The sequence below is a fragment of the Coenobita brevimanus genome, chromosome 73 (genome assembly GCF_032717465.1).
Source record: "Coenobita brevimanus isolate Jiangsu-jjx chromosome 73, ASM3271746v2, whole genome shotgun sequence".
Lineage (NCBI taxonomy): Eukaryota > Metazoa > Arthropoda > Malacostraca > Decapoda > Coenobitidae > Coenobita > Coenobita brevimanus.
This window is the reverse complement of record NC_137026.1, coordinates 34,086,852-34,102,236: the sequence shown is the minus strand read 5'-3', so window position 1 is coordinate 34,102,236 and position 15,385 is coordinate 34,086,852. Positions and strand designations below refer to the sequence as shown.

Sequence of the window (15,385 nt, the reverse complement as noted above, 5' to 3'; positions counted from 1 at the left end):
ACCACATGAACCATACTACCACACGACACTATCACAACACACTCAACACATGTACCACAGTGCAATGCCTCCTCCCACATCACAAAGCACTCACCATGTGCTACAGTGTAATGCCTCCACCCACACCACACCACACTCACCACATGCACCACACTTATCACAACAATCCTTCAACATTTATCTTAGGGGCTACCAGGATTTCTGCAGTCAGTCATCTGAGTTTATGTATAGATGAGCCGGGAGTTGCAGCTACCACCATCAACCAATGTACAACTATTTTATCCAGGGCCTGGGAGAGGGGGATGTGCCAAAACACAGGAGCCTGATCTCAAAAGCAGCCCACAAACCAAACCAAGATTTACTCATATGTAACAAATATTCTTCAAAGCTGCATGATCTTGAACTAATAGGTTTTTCTTCTGTTGACAAAGGAATAAAATCTACTGTAAGAATTAATTTTTCTGCTTGAAGGGAAGGTGAGGGGAGAAACTGTCAGTATAGGTGATAGTCAGAGGCCTGTAATAATTTTTTGCACTAGGGCTCCAGGGTCTCACTTCCACACTCTCCCCCTCTCTCTCTCTCTCTCAATTTTATTTCCAGCAAGAACCATTCAGGCAGGAGCTAAGAATGGGCAGGTATTTATGTGGAAGAACTATCAGTACTATGCCCAGTGAAGTGGACTAAATTATCATCACTGTAACCAATTAGTTTTTCAGTCATCATTGTACCATTTTATTTTTTAAGCAATCATCACCACCACCTTATCAGTTTTCCTTTTTATATATTGATGAAATGTACAGGGTTCATAAATTAAAGAGAGAACCCAACAGAGGGAGAAACTAGCCAACTGCAAGCCCACTGAAATGGTTCATATTCATTCACCATTCAAATCCCAAAATCTTCAGCATGTGAACGCACACACATATGAATGCACACACACAAACTATGGATACAGTACACATCCTTGCTCACTCCAACACTGATATTAAACCACAGTCATTTACATACTTAACCCTCCCCCCCTTCTCAAATCACAAACCACCACAACTTATTCTGACAGACACCAACACTATCACAAACACGCAAAAAGATCCAGACAAAGAAAATGCAACAAAGTAGGAGAAACATCAACAGCATAGCCTATGAATAGCCTTAACAATCTTGAATACACCTAATAAACATTAAAATCACTACCATCATGAACTAAATGGATCCACACACACAGAAAGCATCAAAGTGTGAGAAATATCAACAGCATACCCAACGAACAGCAATGGATATATTACTCAAACTAATAAGCAATTGGCTGTGATGTCAGAGAGCTTACAACTTTATACAACATGCTCTACCTAACCTAATATTGCATACTGCAGAAAATAATCTGCTCAAATAATATTGCTGATTTCTGAGCTACAATGGGTTCATAGATGATAGGGACCTAACAGGCAAAATAGTTCTTGCACATGCTTAAGAAAATATGGCAAATGACTGTGTGATCTGAAACAGTATCTCAAAATAGTTAGTCCATTGCAGCACCTCAGAATCTTTACGTAAAACTTCAAACATCTGAAGATGACAATTACAAAGAACATTTTCCAAAAATATTACGAATAAGAATTGAAAGTAAAAATAACATATTACATTTCAACACATAAATAACTATAGTCACGTTGTTTTCATGTGACAAAACCAGGCAACTTTTATAACTTCAGTACTAAATCATGGGTGTATATAATTCAAAAGGCCTTTGTGATGAGGTAAGGATGAGCCGCCCTTGTTACTAGTCCAATTAACTCTCTAGTCTAACTGCACTTGGCCATCAACCAAGCTAAGAGGTAATGAATCTCTGTCAGGTGAAAACAAACTGACTACAGAATAAGTCAAGAGAAATAAAAAAGCAACAAAAAACATACCCACATCAATATATAAACATACAGTTGGCCACAGAAAAAAAAAAAAAAAAAAAAAAAAAAAAAAAAAAAAAATTAACCGTATTAACGACAAATGTTCGTATACTATATATGAAAGGAAAAATCTTAGCTCATTAATCTCTGACATAAATGAAGGGAATCAAATCGGGATGTTTAATGAAGGGAATCAACTCAGAATGGTGGTTATTCTTGGATATACATGAAGGGAAACAACTCAAGATGCTTATTAAGAGTTAACTAAGGATGCACAGTAGTTTTTAATTTTAATTTTTCAGTGCTATTCAGGCCAATATTTTTGCTTCTTTAATGCTGAGAACAAACAGAAGGCTTTAAGAAATAATAAACACGAGAGACTAATTCAAGATCCATTCATTTTGAGATTCCTGCACACATTGCGTTCAAAAGACTTGAGGTCACAGGTGGAGGGAAATACAGACTGAGGAAGACAATTTCAAAGATGGCCTGTTGCCAATTAAAATCTTCCTAACAAGGACTATAAGTGCACATTTTTCAGCATATTTCTTCCTGTGGCAGACCATGCAGTACATGACTATGAAATGGCAATAATAAAAATGCAAAAAAGAACATATCAATACAGGAAAATAGTAATAAAAATATAACACAAAAAAATCAACATTTCAGGTGGGATAATATATGCAAAACACCTATTGTTATTGTTAGGTAATAAAGCACTATGGCTTTCCAGAAGTCCTTTTATCTGCCACATTTTTTTATGATCTTTGGGCTGATAATACATGCTGTTGTGGTGGTCCCAGACTCATTTCAACTACTAAGAATCACAGTCAATGCTAGAGAAACTAAATAATGTAATTTAATGAAAAAAAAAAAAAAAAAAAGGCAAAAAAAAAAAAAAAAAAAAAAAAAAAAAAAAAAAAAAAAAAAAAAAAAAAAAAAAAGAGGCAATATGGTAGGATACTTATAGACAGAGTTAGAGAAAGAACAGAGAAATTAGTTGGAGAAGAACAGGGAGGCTTTAGGAAGGGAAGAGGTTGTGTAGATCAGATATTCATTCTTAGATCTTTAGTGGAAAAGTTTCTAGAGAAGGGAAAGAAGTTGTATGCGGCTTTCATGGATTTGGAGAAAGCATATGACAGGGTGGATAGACAAGGATTGTGGAAAGTGTTAAGAATATATGGAGTAGATGGGAAGTTGCTGAATGCTGTGAAGAGTATGTATGATGGTGCTAAGGCTGCAGTGCGTGTGGATGGTGAACTAAGTGAATTTTTCTCTTTGAAAGTTGGTTTGAAACAGGGATGTGTCATGTCTCCATGGTTGTTCAATCTGTACATGGATGGGGTAATAAAAGAGGTACAAGGTAGGGTAGTGGATGTTGGAGTGGCCCTGGTGAGAGAGGATAGTGTTTGGAAACTCCCTGTACTGTTGTTTGCAGATGATACTGTGTTGTTGAGTGAAGATGAAGGGGAGCTGCAAGGCTTGGTGGATGAGTTTGAGAGAGTGTGTAAGAAACGGAACCTAAAGGTGAATGTAGGGAAGAGTAAAGTGATGGTCTTTGAGAGAGGTGAAGTCAGTGAATGTATAGCGAGGTTGGATGGTGAGGAATTGGAAAATGTGAGTACGTTTAAGTATTTGGGTAGTGTGATGAGTAAGGATGGAGGTTTGGAGGGTGAACTGCTTGAAAGGGTACAGCAGGGAAGAAAGGTTGCTGGTTCCTTGAAAGCAGTGATAAGAAACAGGGAAGTGAGCATGGAAGTAAAAAAGTTACTACATGACAGTATTGTGATACCAACTCTAACGTACGGAAGTGAAGCTTGGACGTTGTTGGAAGGACACAAGTCAAGAGTGAGAGCAGTGGAAATGAGTTATTTAAGAGGAGCTTGTGGAGTCACGTGGAGAGACAGGCTGACGAATGAGGATATAAAGGAGCGTTGTGGTGTTGATGTGGATGTGATAGGAAGCGTTGTGAGGAACACACTGAGGTGGTTTGGCCATGTGGAGAGGATGGAGGGTGAAAGACTGACGAAGAGAGTGTATGTGAGTGAGGTGGAGGGTGGAAGAGGGAGGGGGAGACCGAGGATGAGATGGAGGGATGGGGTGGAGAGGTATATGAGAGAGGGGGGTGTGAGTTGGGAGCAGGGTAGTGAAATGGCGGGGGACAGGGCGACTTGGAGGCGATTTGTTTGTGGCCACCCCAAACGGGATTGAGGCGTCTGGCAATAGATAGATAGATAGATGACCTTTCCGTAGAGTTAAGCTCCAAAAATTTTTCATACAACACAGATTATCCTCTAGTAATCTTTTTCAGACGTGTGTGTCAATCTTACTACCAGCAGTCTACTTTGGAAAATGACAAGCATTATATCCTTCACAAAATTTCACAGCTCATTTAGCAACATCTCATTCAAGAAGCTACATGATCAGCACACACATTACATAAGCTACACAAACAACTGTCACTGTTTCAGGAGCTGTACAATACTATAAGAATGCTAAAACTGATGCTATATTGGTTCAGAGAAGTGGTTTGGTTACAACACTACTACAGAGGAATACAGGACCACAGCAACAGCAGCCCACAATTTGCTGAACCATAATACAGGGCTGCCCATATATATATTGTGTGTTGTCAGCTCAGTCTGCTAATATAGGGGAAACAGGTATTTTGACGACTTTCAGAAATAACTACTGGGTATTTAACTATGCTCAGGTTAAGGTAAGGGTATTAAATTACCATCTCTTCTTTGTAAATGCTACTTGGAAGAAGACTGTAATATGGTGCTCGTCATAAAGAAGTGTTATGGAAAGGGTGTTGGGCCACAGTGCTATCTTATTCTGCCAGTGTGGTATGGAAGGTAATTCTGCATAAAGACAAAAATCTCATGTCTCCGTGTGTGAGTGTGTGTGAGATATCTCCTTCTCTTATGTTTTTATGTCATGTTTTTGTGTGTCATGTCTCCTCATGTCATGTTTGTGTGTGTCATGTCTCTGTGGTTGTTCAATCTGTATATGGATAGAGATATAATGGAGATAAGAAGTAGGGAAGTGTATATATTGAGTGCCTAATGAGAGAGGGAAAGGTGTGAAAACTTTCTGAACTGTTGCTTGCTAATGATACTGTATTAACTGAGGATGAATGTGACCTGCAAGGCTTGGTGAATGAGTTTGGGGCTGTATGTAGGAAATGGAATCTAAAAGAGAATGTAGAGAAGAGTAAAACTATGGTCTTGAGGGAAAAAACCCCACAACATACGCTGTGAGACAAGACCGTGAGGAAATCGAGAACGAGAGTGTATCCATAGTACTTAAGTTGTGTGATTAGTAAGGATGGAAGGAAGTGCTTGAAAAGGTACAGCAGGGTAGAAAGGCCGCTGGATCATTGAAAGCTGTGATAAGGAATAGGGAACCGAGCATGGAAGTGAAGCTTGAATCCTGTTGGAAGGACACAAATCAAGAGTGAGAGGATTGTGTGGAGTTTTATGAACAGACAGAAAGACAAATGAGGAAGTAAAGAAGCATTATGGTACTGTTAGGAGAAATACTTTGAGATGGTTTGGCTATGTAGAGAGAATACAGAATGAAAGACTGACCAGAGGAATGTATGTGAGTGAGGTGGCGGGGGAGAGGAGGAAGAATGGAGTGGGGAGATACAAGGGAGGGAAGTGTGACTTGGAGAGAAAGAAGTCTAATGGCAGAAGACAGTGATGTGGAGTTAATCTGTCTGTGGCCACCCCATATGAGATTGAGGTGTTTGGCATTAGGTAGATAGAAGTCAGAGGAGGGGAAAAATTTCAGTTTACTTAAAATGAGTGGACTTTAGGCAATTACTGGTAGCAAATGCAAGAGGAGATATTTGATTACATTATAAAAAATAATGGGAAACAGTGGCTGCAAACAAACAAACAAGAAGGGTTATGTGAAACACAAAATGATGCACAGTAGACATTGGTACTGCTGACTGAGCTGTTCACCACATCAATCATCATCATCATCATAATCATTATAATAATCAACATCAGCCATTATATTATACTCATCATTGTAATCAATCATAATCATCATCATAATGATTATCATCATCCTAACCTCTTCTTCCCACCTAAGGATGGGGTAAGGTATGGTAAGAAAAAAAAGGACAAAACACATGTTATCAGACATGTTAGATATGAACCACCCTGTATTTTGAGCATCTGTGGCATATAACCAGGACTTACTGCATCTGTTTGTGATGTACTGCAAGCATGTGCAGAAGTATGCCAACTATACTCTACCACACTTGTTACTAACCTTACTCAAACTTTTAGCACATTTTAAAAAGTACATCCAATTTCTGTTTGAAAAGAATATCGTAATCACTTTTCCTGCTGGACACATTTTGATGGAACAATAAAGTTAACTACAGACAAGGGGGAATTGACAGGGCCAAGGTTTGTATACAAAGAGAATTGTCAACATCGCTGGGTTTAATGGTGTGGGTGATTAAAACAGAAAACACAGGAAGTACTGTACCTCCAAAAGTTCAGGGAATAATCTCAAGCACAGATAACGCTGAAGGGAAATTTGCTGGAAAAAGTATATTGGTAAGTGGAGGTGTCTGGAAAACTGATCTGATTTGGAAGCTTACATTACATGCCAGTACAGTGTGCTAATCATAAGCGTTTGGACTGAAATAATTGGGCAAACCACAGGCTATAAAAATCTGTCCACTGCACATCTTGCAAATACAGCACAAACAACAACAACAACAACAATAATAATAATAATAATAATAATAATAATGTCAATAATCACATGCATGATTCACTGGGGTGTCTTTTATGTGGCATAGGAGGCTTGTTAAGAAATCATGTTAGGAAATCACCACAGCCACAAAGAAGACAAGCCACCTTCACTGAACTAACATCAGATATTGTTCAACTGAGAGAAATACTGTACTTGTGGTAAAAGGCTTAAAAAATAACATGGGGAACTTTTCTACCTCAAAATTCTAGCAATTTATCTAGCCAACACTTAGCCTATAGCAATCTATCTACTACCTATGTGTATCTGTACTGTTTATCTATCTGTGTACTTGTCTATCTACCATCTAGGTGTATCTGTGTAATATATATCTATCTATCTGTGTACTTGTCTATCTATCTGTCTATCAACTTTCAGTAACGTTGAGCTGATGCAGTCCTTTAGCAAGGAGACATGCTAATAATGAAGATGTGCAATGGAAAGGTTTCAAAGCTACCTGCTACTGGTATACCTTGGGAATTTGCTTAGAACACTTTCATTACTCTAACTTGGCATAAAATTACCATCTCAACAATAGTTATAGTTTATCAAACAGATTAATGCTAGTCATGAAATACTTCTATACTCCAGACTAATATAAATAACTACATAGGATGTAAACTAAAGATCATGATCATCCTTAGACCCCCAAGAATCACTCTCAGTTAAAAAAAAAAATCTGGTGTTAGATGGAATAAAGACAGTTGCTCTCCCACTTACAATCATTTGAGCTATGAATCTTTGCTGTTGACAAGATTAAAGATTTACTAGCTTGAGATTTTATTAGGCCTTGTGACTAGCTGCTTAGAAGCTGTCAACCTGATGGTACCAAGGACTGATTCCTGGCTCTGCATCATCATCACTGTTGTCCATTACCAAGTAAAATGAGTACCTAGATGAAGTAGCTGGACTTGTATACCCCAGTGGTGGAATGATCTAGTTATGGAGCCTAGCACTGCCGCTGATCACAATTATCATCATCATCATCAGGCATCATCATTATCATAAGCCCTAACTTCTTTTCCCACCCAAGGATGGGGTGTGTAATTCTTTAAAAAATCCTAAGTGGGGGAGCAACTGTAAACATACTCTGTCCACATCAACTTGGCTTAAAAATGATTTAGAAAGGATGCAGAGCCATAGTATTGCTATTCTTGTCTTACTCTGCTTCTGAGTTACGAGACTTAGGCTGCCAAAGAACAAAAATCTCTGCCAAGTCAAGGTGGACAAACCAAATAATGTGCAACTCACATATTTCAGGAGGTTGGTAGTAGCTGTACCGGTAGTAGTAGCTGCAGCAACTGAAGTCCAGTGTCACAGGCCCAGCAGCAGCAGCATCACCAACCAACCCTAGTGGCAGGAGCATCACCAACCAACACCAGTGGCAGGAGCATCACCAACCAACACCAGTGGCAGGAGCATCACCAACCAACACCAGTGGCAGGAGCATCACCAACCAACACCAGTGACAGGAGCATCACCAACCAACCCCACCAGCAACAGCATCACCAGCCAACAGCAGGGGCAGCAGCAGCAGTGACAGCAACAGTCCTAGCAGCAGAACCACCACCTCCAATCACAGCAGTAGCAGGGAAAGCAACACGAGTAGCACAGGTGGCCTCTAAAAATATGACAAGTTTTTAGGAGATATCTCAGGTATGTTGGTGATTTAACCCTTTCTTTGTGGAGGAGTTCAATACTGATCTTAATTAACCCCCACTGTATTAGTGCTGGACAGGGACACCTTCATGTGGTGGCAACAATAGGATTGAGGGGAAAAGATGCTTATATTAACATTTCTCAGTCCCATCCATATCCCCTAACAGGACATTGGAGGACTACAAAAGGGTAGTTCTTCCTACAGTCCACTAAGCCCCAGGTCCTTATGCTCCTCACTGGGTTGTAAAAGGCTGACTGATGTGTGGGTAATCTCATAGTACACATGACTCGCCATCATGTGCCATCTGCTTATCATTACAACATCAGTATGTGTTAGGCTCTGGAGAGCTAATTTTAAGAAAGAGATGGGGTCCTCACTGCTTATGTTAGAATGATAGTGGCACACTGAAGGATGAGTCTTTTTGGCAACAAGCACTCGGCTCTGGTTTCTGACAACCAGGTGATAATATGAAGCACATAAAAGAGTGTGAGAAGGAAGGGTACTCTGTCATTCAGGGAGGACTGAGAAGTGTGGAGGGCAGAGCATAATCCTGGCAAGGATTGTCTGTGAACTTTTGGGGACATTAATACCAACGGAACTTAAACTGTCATTTTCTTTTTCAGTAAATTAGTGGGGATTGAACACACACACACACACACATGCATGCACACACACACACACACACACACACACACACACCAAGGACTGTCTGACTATCCAGCTCCAATTCCATACCATGGTTCCTTTAGTCCGTTCTTCCTCGGGTGGCACCACTTGATCAAAAACCTCCAGGCACCTCTTGGGAATTGAATGTATGCAAGGCCATCACCTGAACTGAGGCATTTTGACTAACAGACCACCAGGCACCTGAAACAAAAAGTCGTGCATGAAGACACCTTGATCCATGATAGCAAGAAAACTGCTCTGCAAGATGAATACTGTATATGTATGTAAACCAGTGTCATCAGCTCATTTCCCACCTATGAATACAGTAAGGTGGGGTTCAAGGAGCAAGAGAAACACATACTGTACACTGTGGTAGGGTTCAGTGGGCAACAAGAACACACATTCACAGTGAGGATGGGTTCAAAGAGCAAGAAAAACACATACACCTTGCGTTAGGGTTCAAAAAGCAACACACACACCCACACACACACACACACACACACACACACAGAGTAAGAATGGGTTCAAAAAGCAAGAAAAAAACACACACACACACTGCAGTAGGGTTCAAAGAGCAACAAAAACACATATTCACAGTGAAGCTTGGTTCAAACAGCATGGAAAACACATATACACAGTGAGGCTGGGTTTAAAGAGGAAGGAAAACACATATTCAAAAAGATATACATTGTACAATACATGCAGTCCTCATTGTAAAGCTAGGACATTTTCAAAATATCACAAACTTCTTTCATACAGTTGGTACTGAAGAATCAGAGAATGTGGCAAATCAACTTGATGGATTGGAATGGGTCTTTGAAAAGCAAGTTTTCTAAAATTTCCAGCTGAATAACCAAAGTGACCTTATAAAAAAAAAAAAAAAAAAAAACTACTAACTAGGAATTACTATATATGGTTGCTCTAGTTGGCAGTAACAGTAGACAGACAGATAGATAGACAGACAGAATATTAAAAAGGATTTTGCATGCTAAACTGGTTTTGTTCAATTGGGGATTAAGTGTCCTTTTCTGATTTTTAATTGTATTTTCTGACTATTTCTTGTTAACATCGTTTTCCTGATGATTTTCCAGACATGTAAAAAAAATCCTGATGATAATGGAGCCTATATTTTCTAATGACCATTATATATGGTTAGGTTAGGCTAACCTCCATTAATTAAATGAGGTAAGGTTAGATCAGGATATTCTGTGGCAATTAAATTTTCAAATCATATTCCTACTGTGCACGGCATTCACAGATGAGATAGGTTCTGTATGTTTAATTATATTACAAGATAAAGAAACTAACAAAATAATATAGAGACAATCTGCATGAGTTCCCATTAACAAACTAAGTTTAGAACAGGGTTTTTTCATTTGTAAATCCATTTTCGACACCCAGATCATGTGGAAATATCCTTTATGTTACTAAAGATTGCACAATTCATTCATGACACCCAAATATGGAAGATCACTGGCTAAATGTATCTAAAGGGCTACCGGCTTTCTCTGTCAAGTGACCGTAAACAGTCCTCTTTACAGCAAGAAAATCTAATCTGTCTACGAATTTTTGCATGAAATTAAATCCAAGGCGCATGTGGAAACATTTATGTATAAGTATTCAAGCCACATACCTCCCAAGAACCATAATATAGAAGATTAGTTAACGATATACCTAGTTTATGATGTTGACCCGCCCATCTTTAAATGGCAGCGGAAGGAGTGTTACCAATGCTGCTAGACCGACCTCTCCTCAAACTCCGCTAGAATATTGAATAGCAAAACTCTCTAGCACATCGCAAAGAAACATGATATAATCCACGGATTACCGATAAATATGTAGAAATTTAAAGAATATAGAAAGATATCAAACACCTAAAACTTAATATAATTGCTAAATGTAAGTAGGGCAAAAAACAGTCGATTGATGCTAAATACAGTACTCCACAGAAAATAGGCATAAAATGACTTGCAGTCACGAAAATGACTGGTAGAGATTCATATTGTTATAGAAAAAACCTACATCTCTTTCATCTAGATGCTAAAATTGACCTCAAGTAGGATACCACATCGAGTAGAAAAATGGTTAACTTTGGTAATACGAATCTCGGGCACCAAAACTCAAAATGGTCTTAGTAAACTCTGCATAAAAAGGATTCTTGCCTTGATTATTGTTATTTCTCTTAGACTTAGTAACCAGAAAATAATCTCTTATTGTAAACTATTTACGTATTCCGTAAAGTATTATTTTGGCTTTTTACGGTGACTGCTTTACTTTTATTTGTCCTACATGAGGTTTGAGTCAATACTGGAACGGAAAAGTGGAGGAGGGCGACGCTTTGTCGCAGGTGAGTGGTCTTTATTTGTTTCTTCTGTTTTCTTTCATGTCATATTTTACGTGAAGTAGGCAGAATATGCTGAGTGATTAAAGACTCGAGATCAGTTAGAACACACCCAATAAAGTTTTTAAAAAGGAATTTTAAGTGAAAACAGGTTATATTCCTTTCGCTGGTAATGGCGTCGAAAATGGTAGCGTCACTTGGTCGTCGGTTCGGTCTGATGTATTAAATTTTACTAGTTGTATTCGTGCTACGGTCAGACAACATTGTCCACCCTTGTGAGTGATATCAAGTTGTGAGGAAGTTTAGGACGGTTGTTTAACATTATGTTTGGCTTTTTGAGAATTTAGAATTGTCTGGAGGTAGCATGAAAAATGTTTTTGGATTGAGGTGTTACAGGTAAGATAGACTTATATCTATATATACAGCACTTAAATTGTTAGAAAACCATAACACTGGATTATAGACATGAAATTATATGGTTTGGTATGTTTTGAAAAACTTGACCATCAGATGGTTTGCAAATAACTAGTTTCATAGGTTTTGACCTGCCAGCCTCAGTAGTTAGGGATTGAGGGGACGATTTTCAAGTAAAACTCAATCAGTACATTATGATCATGGGACAAACATATTTTAATGTGAAGTAAAGCCAGATATTGCACAATTACAAAAACAGAAAGCCATAGATGCAAATAAATATAAATGAATTACAAGCGATTTTTATACCTTTTTTTTTCTTTACCTTTCGGGAGGCATGGAACAACATTATTATGAAGTTCTCCTCACTTTAGAAAAATATTAAAGTTTCCAGGGTACTGCGGCAGTGATATAAATTTTGTTTTTAATCCTTTATTTTTTTTTCCCTTAGCACTCTTGAAAGAGACTTGGGTTTGCCTTATTTTGCAGTTTTCTTCAGTTTTTCTTAATTGAAGTCCTTATTGTTCAGTTATTGAAGGCTCCAACATGCTTGTATGTGTTGGCCTTGGTCAACTAATGGCAGCTGTCTGTGCTGCTCGATCTGGCGGCTTCCCTGTTCAGTCCCTTATCCCTGAGGTAACACTCAGTGACCTCATCCCCAGTCTTTTTCAGACTCCCTCTCGCAACACTACCCTTAATGTTAACATTTTTCACTTTCTACACCCAATTATCATCCCTCATCCTCTCCACATCCCCAAACCATCCAATCTACCTCTCTTCATCACAATGCCAATACACTTCAGTCCCATTGTACTTCCCCACTCATTAGTCTTAAACCTCACCCCCTAGTCCTCACACTCACGGATGCACTGAACATCCATCTAATCCAGGGGTTCCCAACCTTTTTAAGCTGATTAGCACCCACCTGTTTTCTGGATAACTATGAGAGCACCATGATAATTTCATAGTTTGGGTATTAACCCTTTAACCGCGGGTATTGTTTTGGTCTGACTGTCCTCTCCCGCGGGGGTTTCAGCCAAATGTAAACAAACCTTTAAACCTTAATAACTCTGCACAGAATAAAGCTAGAGAAAAAAATAAGGTACCGTTAGAAAGTACTAACCTTCAGCTTTCCATTGATGTAGGTTTCATGACTTTGTTGACTTTCACAGGACAGGCAGAGCCGTTAGAAGTGAGGGGTGTAAAATCACTATTTTACGCCCCACACATCAGTACCAAATGCCAACCACTCTCTGATAATAGTAATATATATGAACACTGCACATACGATAAACACCCACTCTGTGTTCACTGAGGTAGGTAAAAGGAACTTCACTGCGGCTGCGCCCGCACTTCACTGCGGCTGCGCCTCACTTCACTGCGGCGTCACCCGCTCACTGACGTTTCAGGCAATCTTTTCATTATTTCTAATTTCTAATATTATTTTACATATAATCTGGGCAATATACATTATATTTACACTGCACTTATTACTATATTGCGTCACTGTCGCATCACAGAATTACACAAGTGCCGCAGATTCTCTTATTACAATATTACTTATTATACTGGCCAATATTTACATTTTTTTCTAGGCAAAATATCCCTTATTACTACATTATCCATTATACAATTACAGTAATCACTCTAATATCCGGACGCCCAATAACCGAACATCCCCACTACCCGGACCTTATCGTCCTGGGATCAAACATTCCCAAAATGGTCCGAAAATCCAAAAAAATTGGGGAAAAAAATCGATTTTTTGCTGTCCGTAATTTGAACTTGCCTCGCGTGCCGCGTGAGAGCATTGTTTTGGTTCGTCATTCCTCCGACGTCCGATAGAGCGCCGCTGCATCCTCCCCACTTCCTGCCTCTCTCTCACCGCGACAAGACCTACGCTGTTCGCCATGGCTGCCCACGTGCTCGCTTTTGTGGTGGTGCCGTACTTGCTGCAAGGCCTCCTGCTGCTCTCTGCCCTACTCTTAGTGTGTGTGATGATGGCCCTGCCTCCTGAGAAAAGGAAGAGAGTGGTGTTGACTCTGGAGAAGAAACGGGAGATATTGGAGAAGGTTGATGCGGGTTGGTCTTCCTCACGCATTCTCCGCGAGTTCAACCTGGCCCGGTCGACTTTGTTCGATATCAAGCGTTCCCGAGACAAGCTCATGCAGTACACGGCTGACTTCTCGTCGAGAAGCAAACGCAGCGTGGAGAGGAAGGTTATGTTTACCCCCAAGGCATGCAGAGATCGACCGCTCCACGTTGATTTGGTATCGACAGCAACGTGCAGCTGGTGTGATGGTACGTGGAACGGAGCTGAAGGCTGCTGCTGAGAAGTTTGCAAGGCTTCACGACGCCCTTGACTTCAAGGCATCCGAGGGTTGGCTCTGCTCTGGGTTACGACATGGCCTTACTAACCGTACACATGGCGAAGCATTGGACGCTAACGAGGATGGAGTGGACGAGTTTCGGCACAAGGTGAAAGGCTTGATCGACAGGGAGGGCCTCACTCTCGGTCAAGTCTATAACGCTGACGAAACTGGCCTATTCTATCGCTCGGTGCCAACGAACACTCTAGCCGATGAGACGGAGAAGCGTGTACCTGGCCGCAAGCTTTCTAAGGAACGGATATCTGCTTTGTGTTGTGCCAATGCTAACGGCATGCACCGGCTTAAGCCCGTTATTGTTGGCCGTGCAAAGCAGCCTCGGTGCCTTCGTGGGGTGATGGATGTCCTTCCTGTCGTATGGTACCATTCTTTGAAAGCATGGTTCACAGCTGTGATTTTCAAAGACTGGTTTCACCATCACTTCGTCAAGGAGGTCATACATTACCAGATGAAGACACTGGGAATTCCTCGCGACCAGGTAAAGGCTCTCCTTCTCCTCGACAATGCACCTGCCCACCCGTGCGACAAGGACTTGGTTGCTGAAAATGGCCGTATTAGGTGCATGTTTCTGCCACCTAATACGACTGCTCTCATTCAACCAATGGACCAAGGAGTGATCGTGGCAACAAAGCGCCTGTACCGTCGGAAGTTCCTGGACGAGGTGATGGTTGTCCTCGAGGACGAGGACGAGCGCAGGGAAGGACGTGACACTCGAGGCAAGCGGACTTTGGAAAACCTTCGCCGCTACAACATCAAGTCTGCGCTGTACAACTGGGCTAGTGCATGGAAGGAAGTCCCTGTGAAAACTCTTGAAAATGGTTGGTCTCGTCTGCTTCTCGGAACAGATGTGGAGTACGATTTCCTAGGGTTTGATGTGGATGACTTCCATGCACGGCTACGTACGCACGGCGACGATGTTGATGTGGACGATGTTCGTGAGTGGTTGGACGACGACGAGGGCGATCCTGGGTATCAGACGTTGTCTGATATCGAGATCACGTCTTCGGTTGCTGGTGTCAGTCCCGAACTCGAAGATTCCGACGACGAAGGCGATGATGATGCGGACTCCGCTCAGCAGGACACTACTCCAGCCATCCCCAAGCTGAGCGCACTCCGGGAACATCTAGAGTTCGTCCTAGACTACCTGGAACACCCGGACTGCGACAGGGAGATGGGGCCCTTGGGACTCGTGGAGGAAGTGCGTGCTTTCCGGCAGCGCATCATCAATCGC

General features: G+C 40.7%; 1 protein-coding gene across 1 annotated transcript in view; it reads left to right on the top strand.

Moving 5' to 3' along the window:
• Positions 1 to 8,330, top strand: part of LOC145407521 (rhodopsin, G0-coupled-like) — a 58,581-nt gene extending 50,251 nt beyond the window's left edge. Inside the window, exon 11 of the mRNA XM_080278445.1 lies at positions 8,007 to 8,330. Within this exon, the coding sequence (XP_080134571.1) occupies positions 8,007 to 8,330 (324 nt within the window). The remainder of the gene's footprint in view (positions 1 to 8,006) is intronic.
• Positions 8,331 to 15,385: the final 7,055 nt, after the last annotated feature.